Here is a 22,197-nt window from a genome sequence, read left to right as displayed (position 1 = left end):
AAGTTTTTATTGTTGTTTATATGTCTGTTTTTTTTTTTTTTTTATGCGCTTTAATACAACCCTTGTGCAAATTTCATAAGTCAACACCATTGCTGAATATTCTCTCTAAAAGACCGTGACGGTCTCAAAAAAATCACTGGTGTTTCTGATGTCACAAACTACCTTGTAACCAATCGCGTCAATGTGCGATCGTCATCAAGTGGATCTCTGAGCTGGGCTGCGTTCAGCCCCGATAAAACGTTGCAAAACGTTTTTTAAACAAACTGGTGCGTTGAACACCCTGTTGTGATGACTCAAGAGTTGCAACTATGGCAGCTGAGAAGGCCATTCTTTTGTGTTCGTTTTGAAGAAAATTCGGAGCCTGATGAAGTCGTTATAAATACGTGTTTAATACTGCAAAACACGCTCGATGTTACAGTCACTGCCCTTCCCATCCAGAATAAAAACACATTTGTAAACGACTTTACTTGGACCCATTGTGCGAGCTGTCTCTTTAATACCACATGGTTTATATACATGCTGCTGCAAGGAAAACGTATCTCAAACCCATTGCACACTGTTTCCAGGAAACATGTCGTTCAACCCGGAAACCGTAGCAAAACATTGCGCACCGGTTTGAGCTTGAACATGCCCCTGGTGTGAGTGGAGGCGGGGCTAATTTGCCTATTCATAGAACCGTGTATACTAAATGAGGCAAGGGTGTAGAGTTACATTCATACATTCAAGCTAATTTAAGGCATGATTTTTTTTTTTTTTCCAAGGAATTTTTTTTTTAAATATGTCATTTTGGTAATCAAAGATGAGTTTATAGGGATAAAATTATTGACTACAGGGGGACTTTAAAAACTTTAATAAATAAAACTAATAAAACTTAGTTTTATTTGTAAGTTGCACGTATTACTAATTTGACGTGGTGTGTTGTTTTAATAATCATAATGCAATAGCCCTATCAATCTACCGAACCAACCTCAATTCAATATCAATCTTAGTACACAAGCAAATTTTTAGTACGTTTTTATCATATATTACATTACAGATTAGTCAATATATGCTCAAGTATTTAAAATAACATAATATTGATTTTATATATATATATATATACATATACACAGGGCTGGGTAGTACTGGATTACATGTAATCAGATTCCAAAAATCAAGTAGGCCTACTTGTAATTAGAGTAAACAACTTTTTAAACATTTTTTTTTACTTGTAATCAGACTACAGTTACTTTTTTATGGATTACATTAATACATATTATTTACACAATGGCAGTAAGTTGTTTACAATTCATTGATTCTCCTAATTTTTCATTTTTTTAACATTTATATTTTTTTTCATAATAAACCTGCCACTATGTTTGTGATTCTTCAAGTTTTTCTGGCGGTGAGGGGGAAATATATATGAAATATAAATGAATATATATGAAATATATATATATGAAATATAGATGAAATATTTGATGTAGCAGTAATATTGCTGTGAATTTCATGTTTTTCAGTATTTGTTTTTGTAATGTTGCTGTTTTCTAAATTTACTTAATTTTAAGTAAATCATAAGATGTGATTTTGTTTTATTCAGTCTTATATCAGCAAACTAACAGGCACACTAGTGTTAGTATTTTGAAGTATTAACTGTCCATACATTGCACTTTAAAAAGAATCTGTTGAGGCTCTTGTTAGTGAATAAAATACATTTTTGGAATATATTTTTTCTTTGTATCTGTCAAAATAGTACAAGATTATCTGTGGCATCAAATAAGGGTTAGCACAAAAGTAATCTAAACATAATCCAAAATAGATTACATTACCAAAAATGTTTTTATCTAAGAGATTATATTACTGATTACAAATTTTGTCATGTAATTTGTAATCAGTAACTGATTACAATTCATAAGTAATCTACCCCACTCATATATATATATATATATATATATATATATATATATATATATATATATATATATATATATATATATATGGCTATATATATATATATATATATATATATATATATATATATATATATATATATATATATATATATATATATATATATATATATATATATATATATATATATATATATATATATATATATATATATATATATATATATATATATATATATATATATATATATATATATATATATATATATATATATATATATATATATATATATGAAGACTTCAGATGCAAAAGCCTCTAAGTGAAATTTTCTTCTAAAGCATTTTTATGTTTAGGGTCAGTAATTTCACTCTAATGGCAATGAAAAGGACCTATTAATTGCCATTAGAATGAAATTACAGACCCTATACAAGCTTATATATATATACAACTGACGTTATCATTATGTAATGTTTGCTCATGACTTATAAATGATAGTGTATATAGACCAGCGTGTAGTAATGCGTGAGTGAAATGAAAAGTTGTGCTTGAAACAAACCTCTGTTGAGCAGCCGTGTTCCCGCAGCCTCCTCCCCTTTACTACAAGATACGCGCGCTAGTGAATCATTCATCACTCCAGCGCAATGCGAGCTGATGCTCAGAGTTTCTATTAAATGAACACATCTGACTGAACTACCTTCAGTTTCTGTGCGCTGGGATCTGTTCAGGATGACACCTCTCCTCTGCAACGCCTGTCTCATCTTGCCTGTTGCTTTACATCTGCGTAAGTTGATGTTAATACATTTTCTAAATTGTTTCAACCGGTTTTCTTTGTTAAATCTTGTGTTAAATTGGGGAATTGCTCGCTTTTACCAGCATACACCTGAGTGAAATCGCTGAATTGTGTGGTTTATTTAGGCTGCTGTGAATCAGCGTCAGAGATATTATGAGTAACAGACCGAGAGAGATTATTATGTTAGTGTTCAGGGGCTGAAAAATCGTTTCAAACGAAAAAAAAAAAAAAAAAAAAAAAAAAAACTGGAGTATTTAAGCGTGTATCTGTCCAAAGTGCTGCAGAGTTGAGGCTTGACTCGAGCTCTGGATGTTGCCGGGGCACCGCTGACGCTTCGCTGTTTCTTTGGAGTCATGTACAACTGTTCTTTTGACTTATTTCCCTCGAGGATTTAGTCTGCGTGTGGGAAAAACACAACGATGGGAACAAATCGTGAATGAAGCATCTGTTCACTCCCTCACAGCTCTTCTCTCCTGAGTACATCCCCCTTTTGGCCATTTACGAAACAAGATGTTGTCAGTCATCACTAGTGTGAGGGAGAAAAATGTGTTTAGCACTTAAAATCATGAACGATGATTCATCGTACGGAGCTGTGACTCTGATTCTTCTTAATGATTCAGGTGCGTTAACAGCTGCATTGGCGATTCTTTTTGTATTTTCGAGGAAGAAATGTTTGTAATTAATTAATTAATTAATTAATAAAATTAGAAAGAATTATAGAAATGTAATTTAAAAGATAATTTAAAGGGTTAGTTCACCCAGAAATTAAAATAATGTCATTTATTACTCACCTCATGCCGTTCCACACGCTTCGTTAATCTTCAGAACACAAATTAAGATATTTTTTAATGAAATCCGATGGCTCAGTGAGGCCTGTATTCCAAGATCATTTCCTTTTTCAGTACCCAGAAAGCTACTAAAAACATATTTAAAACAGTTCATGTGTCTACAGTGGTTCAACCTTAATATTATAAAGCGACAAAAATATTTTTTGTGCACCAAAAAAAAAATAAAATAAAATAAAAAAATAAATAAATAACGACTTAGTGATGGCCGATTTCAAAACACTGCTTTATGAAGCTTCGGAGAGTAATGAATCTTTTGTGTTGAATCAGCGCCAAAGTCACGTGATTTCAGCAGTTTGGCGGTTTGACACGCGATTCGAATCATGATTCGACACAAAAGATTCATAAAGCTCCGAAGCTTCATAAAGCAGTGTTTTGAAATCGGCCATCACTATATAAGTCGTTATTTTGTTTTTTTTGCCATACCAAAAATATTCTCATCGCTTTATAATATTAAGGTAGAACAACTGTACTCACATGAACTGATTTAAATATTAAATTTTTAATATAATTTTTTTAATTGTTTAGTACCTGAATGGATCTTTTTCCATTAATGGTGAGAGGAAATGTCATTGCTAGCTATACAGGTCTCACTGTGCCATCGGATTTCAACAAAAATATCATAATTTGTGTTCCGAAGATTAACAAAGGATTTACGGGTGTGGAACGACATGAGGGTGAGTAATAAATGACTTTTTTTTTTTTCATTTTTGGGTGAACTAACCCTTTAAGGTAAATGTAGGCTAATCCAATAATAATTTGTATCTTTAAAAAGTTGTTAGCTTATATGAACAATCAGTAACAATTGCGCTTATTTAAGTCTCACAGGCTTTAACAGTTCTTGAAAAAAATAATTCGAAACAGCGGTTCAGTAAGTGAGTCCGATCCGATTACATCAGTAAAGTGTTTTTGATTCACTAAATAAAGAACCGACTCATAAAAGTCATTCATTCGTTTATGAATCGCACTGCTCTTGTACTTTAGGTTTCTGATTCTTTAAAAAGAACAAATTCAAAAGAGTCATTCGCTCAAGATTCATACTACACTGGTTGAGTTCTAAGTGGTTGATTCATTAAAAAGAACCGGCTCATTAGAGTCATTCGTTCTGACTACTCTATAGACTGTTCAAATGAAGATCTTTCAGTCAGTGGAATACATCGTTATTTGTTGATGTGTTTCTCATTAATATTACCACTAAGCATTATGAGAATTATATTATCACATGATGACTTTTGATTATAGTGGCTTGACTCCACAACAAGCCACCACAATTGTTTGTTTATTTATTTATAAGCTTTTTTTGTGCTTTTATTAAACAGGACAGTCGAGAGAGACTGGGTTGGGGCTTTTTATATTAATGTTCTCTTCAGAATAACATCAGAAGAAACTTTACTTAAGAAACTTATATGCAAAAAATATATGTCAACCTGCATCCGTACTGTGATATAACTTGCTTACTGCTGCTCCACAGCTCCTGCCGAGCCACCCTAAATATCATTAATTTATAATGCCATAAAATATGAGCTAACTATACTTATATGAAATATAAAACATAGGAGGTCCAGACTGTCCACATGATCGAAAACAATCATTAGTCTGCGATACACTCACATTTTATCTAAATTTAAATTTAGTTGAAGTATTTGGCAACTCATGGCTTTCGAGAAAAACATTCCCACATTCTAACAAAATGTGCAATTACATTAGTAGGTGCTTTTCAAAACCATAATTTACAATAACTTAGAATCAAATAGTTAAATGGAGAGAATATTAAGATGAAAAGATACAGTACATGATCAGAGACCACAAAATAAACCCATGATAATTGCTATAATACAATGTACATCTATTTTTAGCATGTCTGTCACATTGCCACATTGTAGAAGGATATCTTTTGTAACTACAGATGAGACAGTGAACACAAGGGACTTGTAGAGTGTGGAAGTGGTTATTTATATATATACACAAGTGAATCAATGTTCAGTGTGAGATCTAGAGTTAAACGAATAATGAAGAGGACTGTCTTTGTTGGAATATGACTGCAAAGTCACTGAGGATGGACAAGGTCATGGTTTCGATTCCGAGAGAATAAATGGTTACTTTGGATAAAAGTCTTTCGCTATCAAAGGTAAAAAATAAAAAATACTGCCCGCATATAATAGACATTCTCATACAATTATCCTTCATGAAGATTCCAGTGGTAGGCTCTAAGTGATACTTGCAAACCAAAGCACTATTCAGTCCCGAAGTGCTATTTACTGAACATACGATTCAGTAGTTTATGAAAAAGACAGATTTTTCATATGTTGTAGTCATAAGCAGTTCCTGAACTGTTTTTAAATACCTCACACTGGGTGGTGAGAGTTTTTGATTTAGTTTAAATAGAATAATTTATATTTTGGTTGATTTTAGGAGTAAAAGAGAAAATCCTCTCAATCTTTTTGCGCTCTCGTTCTCTCCCCACATCACTTTCATATTCATACGCTTTTGGTTTGAAAATTTAAAGCGTGCTCTGTAGACAGTTCTCCGCATTGAAAGGAGCAGACACGACTTCTGAGTAAAGATAGTTTTAAGACTGCTTGAAAAGTAGGACACTAATGTTTACCGCCAAGGTTATCATTCTATCTAATGTTCATTTCTGCAACAGTAATTACTCAGTAAATAGGAAGTGGTCTGATTTTGCAGGATAGACAGAAAGAAGACTGTTGATGTACTGTAAAGTGCCAAGGTCTTTCGCTCCTGTGCTTTTCAGAGTGTGTGATGGCAACTTCTGAAGTGTTGGAGACATCAGGACTTGCTTTTAATTATTAATAATACATAAACACACATGGAGTGGGGTCTAACATCTGAGGCCTCATTGAAAATCTGATATTCAAAATTGAATTTAAACCTGTAAACAGAAAGGTTCAGGATTTAAAAAAAAAAAAAAAAAAAGTAAAATAAATAATAATAAAATATAATGTGCAACTAGTCAGTGCATTTACACTAGTGCAGTTCGTTTTAAAAAGCACAAGTTTTGCAACGGTTACACCTATTGTTTACTCTACGCCAGCGTTTTCGAATCTCGAAAATGGAGACTTTCGAAAAAAAACTGCAGACCCCATTTTAAACGCCGGGGTTGCGTTTTAATATAAACGGACCAAAATGGAGGCTTTTGAAAATGATTGCTTGACGACCGTTTAAACAATAACATGGAGACTGAACTCAAAAAGACTATAGAATAACACAAGACGTGTCACTGGTATTGTTTTGAATTGGAGAAAGTGTAATGCTCAATATGGCGGAATTAGTCCCGTCTTCTAAATTGGTAACTGTGATTGGTAAAGTCATCACGTCACTGCAGTGGCCGTTAGAAGCTCTGGTTCCTATAGAAACAGTCAGATTCGCACCTCCGAAATGAGACACAAGAATATAATTGCGCATTTAGGACTGCGCATGCGCATTAAGCTTGATCCAGCCTTAAAAATACAGATTTTTGTCAAGATTCAAGCATTTAGAAAACAAATTTATGAGGCAGTTGTTGTCAGATTTCATTGGTGATTTCAAATGTTAAATTTATATTATATATACATTTATATAAATTTCAATTTCCTAAAATTTCCAATTAATTCCCATAAATTCCCTTAAATTCCCATAAATTCCTGTTAAGTTTCCAAATTGGAATATTTCCAAAATTCCCCAGGTTAAGTTCCCGTGGAAAGTTTCTGGAAATTTACCGGAAACTTTCCACCCCTTTGCAACCCTAAAGTTGACATGTAGTTGCAAAGTTACTTATAGTTGGAAGAATGTCTAAGTGGACCATTGAAATAAATGCTGAAAACGCCCCCAAAAACCACACGCCAAAACACTGAATTCAATCAAATGTGAGGCTTGAGTTGTCACCCAAAAGCTAACATAGTTGTTTCTCTTGTTTAAATCATATTAAAATCAAGTAGAAAAATGCAAAACAGAACCATTTTAAATAGTCTCAGACTTCTGAGCCTCACAATACAATCGACCTTGTCTGAGAGTGTCTGGTCTTTCGTTATAGACACTGTATATAGCTTAGTCCCCAAATAAGCGCTGTGAAATTAACCAGCAGCTGAGGCATGACATCCCCTCGACTCTCCACCCCTGTGACACCGCGAATGAATATTCATGAAAAAAGTGACTTACTTCTATTGAAGTTACAGGAACTTGTGTCCTCTAGAACTAATGAATCCTGAGTGATTCAGTGGTGTGAGCATTTGTGTGCATGTGGTTAGTGTGTGTGTACAGGAGGGAGAGAGAGATGGAGGGAAAGACAATGATAGAACATGCAGGGGTAATTAAAGGCAGCTGAACTGGACGCAGACTCTGCAGTGCATAAGGACCATTTGTGATTTTAACTGAATATCCAAGGTCACTGCAGTCCATCTCCCAGGTGGTAAATTTTGTGTGGGTTGCATATCTGCATCGGAGGTAGGAAGCTCACTGAGTCCCTCGGGACACATAAAGGCTAAATGTGCAGCCAAATACGGTCATCACCCATTTTTTAAAAAGACTTTGTGAAGAAAGTCTCTAATAAAGTCGACTGGTACTTTTAAAGGGTCAGTTTACCCAAAAATGAAATTTCTGTCATTAATTACTCGTTCCAAACCCATAAGACCTTTATTCATCTTCAGAACACAAATTAAGATATTTTTGATGAAATCCTAGAGGTTGTTTTTTTATCTTCCATAGAAAGCAACGAAACTACCACATTCAAGGTCCAGAAAAGTAGTAAAGACAGTGTTAAAATAGTTAACATGACTACAGTGGTTCAACCTTAATGTTATGAAGTGACGAGAATACTTTTTGTGTGCAAAAACAAAACAAAAATAACTTTATTCAACAGTTTCTTCTCTACCCTGTCATACGCAGTTTATGTCGAAGACACAGTGCAGTGCTTCCAGGTTCTACATCAGATTTTATGCCTATTTTTGTTTTGTTTTTGCACACAAAAAGTATTCTCATCACTTTATAATATTAAGGTTGAACTACTGTAGTCACATGGACTATTTTAATGATGTCTTTACTACTTTTCTGGACCTTGAATGTAGGCGTGGGCGCTACCGGTATTATGTTGTGCCATGATATAGATTTTGCGATACCGTTAAATATTCATGAATTCTAATTTTGCATTTATATTGTTTTGTTTAATTTTGTACTCTTTACAACTTTTAAAAACTATTAATGTCAATACAGTTTTGGCGGTGAACATTTAAAGGTGCCGAAGAACATGTTTTCAAAAGATGTAATGTAAGTCTTAAGTGTCCCCTGAATATGTCTGTGAAGTTTCAGCTCAAAATAACCCATAGTTTTTTTTTTTATTAATTTTTTTAACTGCCTATCATTATAAATGCGCCGATTCAGGGTACGCGGCCCCTTTAAATCTCGTGCTTCAGGCCCCAAGAGCTCACGCTTGCCTTAAACACCATAAACAAAGTTCACACAGCTAATATAACCCTCAAAATGGATCTTTACAAAGTGTTCATCATGCAACATGTCTAATCGCGTGAGTATAGTATTTATTTGGATGTTTACATTTGATTCTGAATGAGTTTGAGGCTGTGCTCCGTGGCTAACGGCTAATGCTACACTGTTGGAGAGATTTATAAAGAATGAAGTTGTGTTTTTGAATTATACAGACTGCAAGTGTTTAAAAAATGAAAATAATGACAGTCTTGTCTCTGTGAATACAGTAAGAAATGATGGTAACTTTAACCACATTTAACAGTACATTAGCAACATGCTAACGAAACATTTAGAAAGACAGTTTACAAATATCACTAAAAATATCATGTTATCATGAATCATGTCAGTTATTATCGCACCATCTGCCATTTTTTGCTATTGTTCTTGCTTGCTTACCTAGTCTGATGATTCAGCTGTGCACAGATCCAGACTTTAATACTGGCTGCCCTTGTGTAATGCCTTGAACATGGGCTGGCATATGCAAATATTGCAGTTTGTGGTCTCGCCCACCGGTAGGCCTATTTTCCTTACTAATGCTCTACGAAGGCACCATTTATATTGTTTGGAATGCTGTGGGTTTATATATTAAATTATGAAATTCACTGACAGAAGGCTGTTTTCAAATTCTCACATGCGCTTTTTTAAGAACACTCACGCATGCGGCTATCTGCGACTAGTGCTTAAATGTACTTCTTCTCAAAATGCTTCTATGACGTGAAATTGATACAGACACAGTCAGTTATGTCTTAAAGTATTAAACAGACAGGACAGAAACGTCTTATATTTAAAAAAAAATCTGTGCATTAGTGTGGATGCAGCTTATTAGATCGCTATATCATCAGTATTAATCAAACAACCATAAAGCTGAGAAAGATTTCATCAAACATATCTTAATTTGTGTTCCGAAGGGTGTGAGTAATTAATGACAGTAATTTAATTTTTGGCAGAACTAACCCTTTAAATAGTGTATTTGACTGACTTCAATGAATATGTCTGTATAGTGTACATATCAATGTGATTGTGAACATCATAATGTTGCAATAGAAACACATATTTCCTGTCACACATTCTGATTTTGGATTGTTCCTCTGTAACTATAATGGATGAAGTCAAGTGCACTGGCCAAATTAAAGTTGCCATGAAATGGAAGTTGCGATAGTCTTTTCTTCCCTATTGTGATCCAAGTGAAACGGCTTCTCGAACAAGAAAATGTAGGGCTGGACTTTGTCCATTGGCAATTGATTGGATCATTGGATGGTTGTGGTTTGCTTTTGCTGTGATGTCATGTGAGTGACAGGTAGTCCCGCCCTCACACCAGTAAACACATCATCATAGAAGAGATCACCGCAAGAGGGAGGGGAAGTTATTTTAATTCAAATTAAATTAAAATTTTTAATTAGATTATGAGGTCTAAAAAAAAAGAAAGATGAGTACTGATAAATCATTTATAATAAATACTTCAATGTTTCATAAAAACAAGAATTGTCCAATTTGATTTCATGGTGACTTTAAGCCAGTTGAGCTGTTGTTTTTATTTAGGATTATTATTATTATAGAGAGTTAGAAAGACATCAGCTGTCTGAGTGTAAGGGCCAAAAAGTCCTTTAGGTTTGTCTTTTCTGTTTCATTGGTGCTGTGGAGGTGGACATAAAGAAAGATTAATATGGCTGTCAGGTTTGTTTGATCACGGTTGGCTGACTGCTCCCTCAATGGCTAACCCTTTGAACCAGTTGAGCTGAGACACCTACACTCACTGTTGCTTTCTGTAATTTCAGCCATTATGTGACAAGCATGGATAGTTTGACAGAGATGTTCTGAAGAGAACACCATAAAAACTAGTCTCACAGGATTGGGAAAACAACACACAGGATGGACAGAGAGGAAAATAAGGGAGTTTTGTTGTGAACAGAATACAAAAAAAAATAAAAGAATACAAAATAAGACATGAGATGAGAGGAGAAGAAAGAAGAGATGAGATGAGACAAGACATTACAAGGCAGTATGAGGAGAGATGAGATGAAAAGAGACAAAATGAGTGAAGAGATGAGATGAGACATGGAGATACGATGAGAGAAAAAACAAAATAAGATGAGACAAAATAAGTAGTGATGAGACAAAAAGGGAAGTGAAGAGATGAGGACACAGGACAAAAGAATATGTGAGATTAGACAAAATTAAAAGAGATGAGACAAGACACGAGAAGAAAAGAGATGAGACAAGGAGACAAGAGTAAGGAGACGAGACAAGATGAGAGAAGTGAAGAGATGAGGAGACAAAATGAGATGACAAGACACGTCATCAGGAGACAAGATGAAAGAAGAAATGAAATGAGATAAGTCAAGATGAGGAGACATGACTAATGATGAGACAAGAAGAAAAGTAAAGAAATGAGGAGACAAGAAAAGAGTATATGTGAGACAAGACATGAATAGGCTAAATTAAAAGAGTTGGGACAAGGGACGAGGAAAATGAGAAGAGACAAGATGAGGGAAGGTAAGAGGTGAGAAGACAAGAGCAAAGAAGGAAAGAGATGAGACAAGTGAAGAGATGAGATGAGATAACAAGACACGAGACAAGGAGACAAGTTGAGAGAAGAAATGAAATGAGATTAGTCAAGATGCGGAGAAATGAATAATGGTGAGACAAGGAGAGAAGTAAAGAAAAGAGGACACAAAATGAGTATATGTGAGACAAGACATGATTAGGCTAAATTAAGAGTTGAGACAAGAGATGAGGAAAATGAGAAGAGACAAGATGAGAGAAGGGAAAAGATGAGAAGACAAGACCAAAGAAGGAAAGATATGAGATTAGATGAGATGAGATGAAAAGAGATGAGAGAAGTGAAGAGATGAGGAGATGAGATGACAAGACATGAGACAAGGAGACAAGACAAAAGAAGAAATGAAATGAGATTAGTCAAGATGAAGAGAAATGAATAATGATGAGACAAGAAGAGAGAAGGAGAGAAGTGAAGAGATGAGGAGACAAGACAAAGAATAGGTGAGACGATGCAAGACTATAGGCAAAATGAAAAGATGAGAGGAGAGATGAGGAAAGAAGAGAAGATGAGAGAAGGGAAGGGATGAGGAGACAAGACAAAAGAAGGGAAGAGATGAGACATGAAGAGAGATATGAAGAGACAAGATGAGAGAAGTTAAGAGATGAGGAGACAAGATGAGATGAAAAGACATGAGACAAGGAGACAAGATAAGAGAAGATGAGATGAGAAATAACTAATGATGAGACAAGATGAGAGAAGGAAAAGAAAAGATGAGGAGACAAGACAAGAGAATGCGTGAGATGAGACAAGACTAGACAAAATTAAAAGAGATGAGAGAAAAGACAAGGAAAAAGAGAAGAGTGCAGAGAACAAGAAGAGAGAAGAGACAAGATTAGAGAAGGGAAGAGATGAGATGACGAGACATGACAAAAAAGGGAAGAGAAGAGACGAGATGAGATGAAAAGAGATGGGACAAGGAGACAAGACCAGAGAAGAAATAAGATGAGTTAAGACAAGGTGAATGATGAGTAATGATGAGACTAGGCAGGAGGACAGAAGAGATTATATGAGATGAAAAAAGAGAACTGATGAGAAGACCAGAACAGATCATAATAATGGATAAGAATTCTGCAGACAAGAAGAGAGGAGAAGAATGCTGCAGCCTTTGGAGAGAAGACTGCCGCAATTGGAAGCGGCCCAGCCTGTATGCCTGGAAGCATGCACTAACCCTGATAAGTTACAGCTGGGAACTTCAATGTTGCAGTCGATAAAAACTCATTAGAGCAGGACTGGGTCACTGTGTTAGTGTCCAGTGCAATGAACCTCGCATTTACTCTCCATCAGAGAGGATGAGAGGAGCGTCTATTGATCTCAGCAGTAAACTCATTTATTTGGCGGATGGAAAATGGTTTCAACATGGCCTCAACGCTCACCCCAGCTAGGGTCCGCAGTCTCCAGGCCATGCACTCGAGGGAAGGACAAGTACAGTGAAGGGGTAGAGAACAGAACATTCGTGCTAACAGTGAGTGTACATTTTGAAACACCTCGGCTTTTCTCCTGTGTGAAGTCTGAAGTCAGAGGTTTGAGAGCTACTTTTGTTTAGCACAGGCCCGTTGCCAGAATATACAGCCTTACAGCTCCAATTCTGTCATTATTATAGAACACAATCTACTTCCAGGAAATCTGCTTCTGTTCCTCTGACACTGCTTAAGAGGAGAGAACTATCCACTGCCCAGAATAGCATCTCCACCTGTTTGAGTCTCCCTGAAAGCCTTCCCTTGATTCCAACCCCAAATAGTTAGTCAGGGTTGCCAACTCTCACACATTGAGCGATTCACACACGCAATTGACCTTTCCCAAAGACCAGCCCCTTTTAGTTACTGACGCTACGTCCGACAAGCCAAGCCGATCTCTCGCCACATGATTTATAGCATCAAATAAACATGAATGAGCATCATGTTGTTTCAATCACGGAAAAACGTCAGTACACACCATTTTTCAAGTTCAAGTCCACCAACGTTAATCTGCTAACTCCCCTGACTGCTTTGTCGGACAAAATGGCGGATTCTGAGTTATGATTGGTTAGATCGCCTGTCAATCAAGCTCTTGGCAAAGGGTCAATTGACGCTGTTCTTATGTTCTTAGGCGGTGTGTCCACCAAAGCGTTTTTCCAGCGGTCAGCATACTTTTCCAATTGTTTTCAGTGGGAACACCGCGTTTTTTAAACGCCAAGAGCGAAAAGCCGTGGTCAAACAAGACTTGTCACTTTAATTGTAAGAAATTTCATCAGATGCTGTAACAATTATGATATGATGGCATGATCTACAGCGTCTTTTTTATAAACATGAATTCAAAATATTTAACATATAATAATACATTCAAAATGTATTAGCACTAGTGAGGTTAAAGCATGTTAAAACTAATTTAAGGTGGCGTCTGATTCCCTGCTCTGCAACAGAAAAAAATACATTCAAATGCAGACTTGACAGACCACTCTTGTAGACATGTTTGTCTTGGTTTTCTAGTGTTTCAAATCAGTAGAGATTGTGATGGTTTTTAATTCCAGGAAACCTATTTACACTTATGGCTTACATAAGATCTGTATATAAACTACATGCTATGAATCTTTAATGGTGTAGCTATGTGGATTCCCCTGTCAGGTTTCATTGTAAATAATGTAAAGCTGCTTCGCCAGATGCTTCTGTCTAGGTCCTTCAAAAAGACCTTGACTGCATTCATTTTCTAGTCCGTTTTCTGTATATAATGTGCAATGAAATTCCCATTTGTGTTGCCAGTGAGTCATAAGGCTTACAAAAATTGAAATGGTTATTGAAGCATATGTCAGAATTCATCTTTGCTAATTTAGCTGTCAAATATATCCCCCTTTTTACGTTTACTTTTAATAGTGGATATATATAATTTTAATTATACTTTCTGAAATAATATTTTTGTTCATATTAAACATTAGATTAGATATTAGTTACTGTCACAATGTAGAGGTAATAAAGAATTAGTTTACCAGTACTTTTACAAGAAGCAAAGCCAAAACAATCTTATTAGTATAATTAGTTGATAGATACTTAAATGCTGTTATAGAGTGCAAAGGTCAGGTTCTGGAAGTAAAAACTCCATTCAGTTTTTCCATAGGGAAATTGATTTTCAACAATAAAGTATAAACCTTCAAAGACAGCCTTACTGTGAGCTACGAGGTTGTTAATTGATGAAGCTGAAAGCCCGCATTATTTCAACTTATTTTTAAAATAATCGTGTTCAACAGCAGAACTTGTGGTGAAAAACTACATTATCCATGACGCTGTGCAGAAAATTCCACCAATCAGAGAGTCGAAACAAGCAAAACACTTAGCTCCGCCCACTCCAATGAAGCACTGCGAATGACATAATCGATTCTGTCTCCCTACATTCTCAAAATACTTAAATATTTGTATACATGCACATTTTGCAATAAACTTAAAATATATTGTTTTTATAAACATTAAACAGAGACTTCACTATGGGAGAAATTAATGGAAAATACTTGGAAAAAGTGGGCGGGCACTATTGCACTCAATCAGACGGCTCTCTGGAATACTTGATTGGTCATTCATGGCAATCAGCACTCAGATATTTCCAAGGCAATACTGTTTATCAGACAGATCATACGAGTCATACAATTTATCGTTTTTATTAAAAATGACATTCAATATTAATTTTACTGTCATATTGCTGAAGTGTTTGTCTTGTTCCTTGGCCGATTGCTTTGTAGTAGGCAAGCTTTTCTTATAGTTAATGCTTTAAGATTAGGGGCAATTGTGGCCTAATGGTTAGTAACCCCAAGGATTCGAGGTGTAGGTGGGGGGAGTGAATGACCAGTGAATGACCAGCGCATTTAAATTAATATAATGTCCACTTATTTATTTATTTGGTGTCTAGCCATATAATAGGCTCTGCATGGAGGTCCTCTCATGTTTATTTGGCGATAATGAGCGGCTAAAGCACATTTTCCCTTTTTTGAACAAAGGATCACAATCTTTTGTTAGGTGTGCCATTTACACCAATCATCATTTCAAACGGTTCTGTTTATCATTTTATCATTATTTATCATCATTTTCTTTGATCATCCGAGAATAAAGCATTCTGCTGATTAGATTTTGTACAGTCCCTGCTGTGAATCTGTTCAATAACATAATTGCTTTTTCTGCCCTTGTCCAAATAGTATGCCAATGCCAAGTGGTTCAATTATTTTGTGGCCTACTTCAGAGAACAGTGTTGCAGATTTCTATGAAAAATAAAAATATGTTCTGGCTCTTTCCTAGTAAATAGCATTGAAAAACATCATGACTCACTGGCTTGTATAGTATGGAGCTCTTAGAATTCAGCCTTGCTGCCTCTTTCCCTGACTAAACAACCATACAGAATTTTTAGTTTTCTAAATTTAAACACACTGTTTCTTTAGTTTCTGAATCTCTAATCTCGACAATATGAGAACACGGGGAGGGAAAGGTTTAAAGGGCAGGTGTATTTAGGGCATTTTTGTTACTGTGATAACAAGAGTGCATCATAGGTCAAATTAATATGAATGAAGATTCATATTAACATATGAATGTGAATAGAGCACAACAGTAACAGCCCATTTTTCACTGGCCTTGGCTTCAGATGTACAGTACTTGTCCTATTCATTTACTTTATAGAGATTAAAAATATTCTTCAGTAAAGATTTTTAAGCCTTCTTCAGTAAAGAAATCACAACATTTGATTCCATGCAGCAAACTAATTGAAAATTGTATGGTATAAGACTATGCAATGTGTACGTTTATGAGACAAAGACTTATTTCATGAAGCATTGCGAATTACATATAAATTTATGTTAAATATTTAGATGTAGAAAAATATGTGTAGGAAGACTGACTTGATTGTCATTCTCATGTTTTGGTTTAGTCTCTGTTTTCATGGACTTTTAGTTTGTATATTCTTGTTTTGCATTTCAGTTCCTGTTTCCCTAAGTTACTGACTATTTCTATAGTTACTAATTATTCCCTTACAAAAAATAAGAATAGGCTACTTCAAGTTAATGTTATTAACTATACTTAAGTAAAGTTCAAGTATTTTTAAGTATACTTTATGTAGTAAATATAGTAGTAAAAATAGTTTATTCAAGTGTGCAAATAAACTTAAAAAATAAGAAAGTATACATTCAGTCTACTTTTTATGTACTTAAGTATACTTGATTAATACTGACAGAAAAGTCTTGTACTCAATATTTTGATTGAGATATACTTACAAAGTATAATTGCGTATTCTAAGTATGCTTGGCTTGTAGTTGTATTTACTCATTTGATTAAGTAGCATATTAAATATTTTCTTTAATAGTTTTCTTTAAGTGAACTTAACATGATACTTATAGTTTTATTATAAATCAATAAAGAGTAACACAACAACAATCCAAGTATACTTAGAATACTTAATTATACTTTTAAGTGTATATTAAGCAAAAAATTAAGTACAAGTATAGGCTAAATATACTTAGACTTTTCTGTCAGTATTAAGTGTAATTTTAAGTATATTTCTGAGAAATACGTAAAAAGTAGACTGAAAGTATACTTTATTATTTTTTGTTTAAAAGAAGTATACTAATAATAGCACACTTGAATAGCACACTTCACCTTTGTCCTGTTTGGCTGCTCCGGTATATCTTTCCCTGTGTTTATATCTTGAGTTGTCATTGTCTTTGTTATCAAAATCTGTCACACTGTGTTTTGATTTGACCGGTATTGTCTTTATTCATTAAAACTGCTGCAAAAGTTCCTCTACTCAATACTCCTTACTGCACTGTGTGACAGTCATTGGCCTGTTGAGCTCTCTTCAGGATTATGGGCAGTGGTGTTACTATCCTGGGATGGGAATTTAAGTGGGCAATATAAGAACAAATAAAATTAAAATGGAGGCAGCAGTAATTCCAGACAGTGCCATGTACTATATATGACAGCCAATACGACAACAAAACAGACAAAAAAAGAGGCTATAAAAAGGAAAGAGTATAAAGATATAAACATTGTATTAAAAGTTCTAGTAAGTTTTTGTTCATCAAATCCAATCAAATCTAAAACTTCTGATTTATTACTGGCTGGGCAGACCGCACTTTTGGATGCCCACCCCTCTGTCCAATTAAGTATGATATATATATATATATATATATATATATATATATATATATATATATATATATATATATATATATATATATATATATATATATATATATATATATTTAATTGTTAAGTTAATCAAAATGACTTATGGCTTGTACAAAAGCATATATCATTAATTACCAACCTTGGAGCTCATGGTAGGTCAGGTCTGTGTAGAAAGGTTTATGAGTTAACATTAAAAATCAATTTCTCTATGGAGAAAATAAATGGGATCTTACTTCCTGAACCCTACTGTTACACTCTATTGTAATGTAATTGAGAACCACTTATCCCTGCTCACGGATCATCCCTAATCCCTGGCCTGTTGATTTATTTATTTTTTCTTTACTTGTCTATAAACCACTGCAAAAATGCTCTTATCAGCATCATATAATCTGTGGATGGAAATCTCAATGGTTATTTTTGGAGTGCAAAATTTTGCTGTGTATTTACTTTACATTTCAGACTCCTCCTTAATGAAGTAAGTGAGGTTTTCATGTTCAGGGTAAAGAAAGCTGACTTCACAACATGGCCAGATGAAAGAATATTTAAAAAAACAAAATTAGCATATGATCAAAAGACTCTTGGGAATCTTTTCCTCCCTCGGATTGGGAGTATGGCGAGAGACAGATATTAAGACCTAATATCAGAGCTTTAATGCAGTCATAATTTTTCACCGTCTGACTGAAATGTATGTGAGAGCATCAAACGTTCAGTTAAACATGACTGATGCATTCAAGTTTCGCATCCTAATTGTGTTTTGCTGCTTCTAGACGATACCCCACCCCAAAGCCCCCGCAGACTGCTCCTTTTGATTGTTTGAATATTGTCTTGTTTAATCACTACCCTATTTCTTGTTCTACCAAAGAGATTAGATGTTGGAATATTACATACTGGTTTGTTTATTCACAGCTTTTGGAGGATTTCTGAGTGTAGCTATTAGACTCGGGTGAAATAGAGACCAGGGAAATCACACCTACCAGTCAAAGGGTTTTTCATTTAGCATAAAAACTATTATTCTTTGTTCTCTCTTCCTCTGTCACCGCATAAAGACAGCTCCCGTTAGCTTCTTACAGAGACTACATTTAAAATAGCCGAGAATCAAAGGAAATTTTCAGTCTTGAAGACACTTCTAAGACTTTCACATGAACTGTTCATGTAAATGGGGCTGGAAGAACGATGAACTGCACAGTTTGAGTTCTTTGATGCCAAAATATCAGCCATTTTTAAATCTGAAATGGTTATATTCCTTTTTAAAAACGACAAAACAAAAATCAACCTATTTACTTTCATAATGCAGGTTCCTGGTCTGTGTACGATTCATCTAAAAATGTTTGTAATCTTTTATTTAAATGACCTCACCAACTATTTTCCTTTCACATACCATTTACATCAAGTTCACACACCAGCTGAATATAGTTCTTGGTTTACACCAAGAATGATAACTATAACATTTACTATATTATCATCCACACCAACGGTCAATAACAATCTGTTTTTTTATTTTATCTCACCTGCTGCTTTAAAGGAACACTCCACTTTTTTTTGAAAATAGGCTCATTTTCCAACTCCCCTAGAGTTAAACAGTTGAGTTTTACCGTTTTTGAATCCATTCAGCCGATCTCCGGGTCTGGCGGTACCACCTTTAGCATAGCTTAGCATAGTTCATTGAATCTGATTAGACCGTTAGCATCGCGCTTAAAAATGACCAAAGAGTTTTGATATTTTTCCTATTTAAAACTTGACTCTTCTGTAGTTAAATCGTGTACTAAGACCGACAGAAAATAAAAAGTTGCAATTTTCTAGGCTGATATGGCTAGGAACTATACTCTCATTCAGGCGTAATAATCAAGGAACTTTGCTGCCGTATCGTGGCTGCAGCAGTGCAATGATATTACGCAGCGTCTCTCACAAACGTCTCCATGGTTGCATGGCACGTTCCCTGTGCAAGCAGGGGCTCATATGCAAATATTGGGGGCGTACACCCCGACTGTTACGTAACATCAGAACTCAGAAGACTAATTCACCGCTGGTTCCTTCAAGATTTTCATATGGGGTTTTATAATGGGTTAGATTTACAGTATATGAAAAATAAAGCCTGTGGTGAACATTACTTGACTATACTTTGACGTTTTCTTCTACAAAGTAAATTACACACACCCATAGCAAAAACCTGGATAGGTATGTTTTGAAGCATGGCAGCTGGTTTGAGCTGGTTTATGCTGGTCCTTAGTTGGTCATGAGATGGTTTAAGCTGGTCCTGAGCTGGAGCTAGTTGACTGACCAGCTTAAACCATCTCATGACCAACTAAGGACCAGCATAAACCAGCTCAAACCAGCTGCCATGCTTCAAAACATACCTAACCAGCATATTGTGTTTTTTTTCAACAGGGTAGATAAGACCGCTTGGGGTGTGAGTGTGTGCAGTGTATGTTATAAAAATGTAACCACTCCTGTTCAAACCGCCCACTCTAAGTGCGACTCGAACCCGGGTACGCCGGCATGGGAGTCGGGCGCTCTAACAAGGAGGCTAAAGACCGCAGTTTCTAGAGCGCCTCTTGAGATCAGGGGAGTGAGGTTTACATGCACAGCTCTTACCGACATAGGCCGACTAAACCGCACTCACCCCACTAAACTGCATTCCCACCCGGGTCACGGCACCAATGTAACCCCTCCTGTTCGCACTAAGCAGGACTCAAACCGGGTCTAACAAGGAGGCTAAAGAGTGAGGTTTACACGCACAGCTCTTACCGGCCTATGTCCGTTACAGAACAAAACGTCAAAGTATCAAGTATCATCAACATAAATTGAAAAAACCCATAGGAAAATCTCAAAAGAACCAGCGGTGAATTAAACTTCCGGGTTCTGACGTCATACCTGCACCACTCCATAGTTGTGGACTTCCCATTTCTCATAAAATTAGAATGATTATTAGAACATTATACATAAAATATTATAGTAATAGTCACTACAGGTGTTATTTACGGCTTTTGTGAGAAGGGGTTTGAGATACTGTATTTGTTGTGTGAACGGGACAGTTCGAGAGTCACACCTATTATTAAATAAGGTTGTTAAACCCAAACTTAAAAGACAACTTTGGAGATCACACCCAGCTAGCTGCTCTGGTCCAATCTGGTATCAACCACCTTCCTGTTTTATAGTGGAATATCACTAGGAAATTAGTTACATCACAGAAGTAAAATGAATTTTAATGCTTAATAGGAATACACCTAAAGTAAAATGCAGACCAGAAGATTTCTCCTTTATTTGACAGATTAATTGAAATGCTGCTGTGGTGGTTTAACAGATTAAAGTTGTATTTGATGTGGAAATTATTTTAATTGGGTCTTTACAGCTAAGCTCTTCCACCAAGCCCAAATCTGAATCTAATTTATACTGCATTTAAGGGAGAGTCTCGGTGAAGGAGCTCCTCCATCTGTGTAGGTTTATCTGTGACCTTGCTCTGGACAGATAGCAGCTGTCAAATTAATGCCAGTGGAAGTATGATATCTCTTTTTCAGGCCTTTTTTTGAGCGTCTAAGAGTCTCTCAATTTGATCACATAAAATCAATTAACCCTTGTACCTTCTCTATTCCATGAGCGATAATAAAGAGATAAAATCGAAAGCAGGTCTCCTCTCATTTGGTCAGTTACTTTCCCTTCGACTTTTTAAAGTGACACATGAATGCACGTGTGAGTGATTGTGTTATTGTGTGGCAGTCGCATCTCCTTTTTGTGATCAAAGCCAGTGTTGAGCACATTAGCGATGGGAAAGATGTCTGCTTTCCTTTCTCTCATCCCTCCCCAACTTCCTCCCGTCTCCAAATGAAACCGCAGTCCCATGGGGCCTTCAAAATTTTGTGAACTCTTCTGGGAATTGCGCATGTTTATATGTGTTACATCTTTCTGAGTATTTGAGGGCATGTGCTTGAGAAAAACATCCATTAGAGCAAAATATAAAGGTTCCTTTTAAGAAGCGTCTTTCCACCATTGGCTTTTTTCCACCATCCCAGCTTGCAAGAATAGGTTTTATTTCTTTTAGGTTGTGCGCCTCTTATGCCACACAAAGAGTAAAATGAAGTGAGCTTTGGTGTTGTAGTAGATATAACTCAATGCCGCAGCTACTGAACACAATAAGGAGAAAAATAAGGTCTGTACTAACAGGTAGAAAACTCGTCTAACACCTCTTTTTGAGCTCCATTTTGTTCCAATTAGTCCTCCTCACCTGGAGGATGACCTGGGCTATGAAAGCCACCTATAGTGCAGGCTATGTCACAGAGTCAGGCTTAATTTTACATCCTCATTAAAGATATTAAGTTTGTATTCCCTCTCAGTTTTCTCAACATCTCTTAATGTCATGTGCTACAAAAATCCAATAGCAAAACATTCCTGTTTCAATTTACAGTGCATATCTATGCATCTTTTTCCCTTCGGTTTCATGAAAGAAATTAACAGCTGGCAAATGCACTTCTTCTCATCCCCCGCAGCCTCCCTCCATTCAGTGTTCTGGGA

General features: G+C 35.6%; 1 protein-coding gene across 1 annotated transcript in view; it reads left to right on the top strand.

Annotated features, from left to right (window-relative positions):
* The first annotated feature begins 2,533 nt into the window (after positions 1-2,533).
* The window catches only part of nrn1la (neuritin 1-like a), a 33,351-nt gene continuing 13,687 nt past the window's right edge, over positions 2,534-22,197 (top strand). The window contains exon 1 of the mRNA XM_067389322.1: positions 2,534-2,671. Within this exon, the coding sequence (XP_067245423.1) occupies positions 2,617-2,671 (55 nt within the window). The 5' untranslated portion in view covers positions 2,534-2,616. The remainder of the gene's footprint in view (positions 2,672-22,197) is intronic.

The sequence above is a fragment of the Chanodichthys erythropterus genome, chromosome 7 (genome assembly GCF_024489055.1).
Source record: "Chanodichthys erythropterus isolate Z2021 chromosome 7, ASM2448905v1, whole genome shotgun sequence".
In the NCBI taxonomy this organism is placed as follows: Eukaryota; Metazoa; Chordata; class Actinopteri; order Cypriniformes; family Xenocyprididae; genus Chanodichthys; species Chanodichthys erythropterus.
Note: the sequence above shows the minus strand (reverse complement) of the source record. Positions and strands in the feature narration are given on the sequence as shown.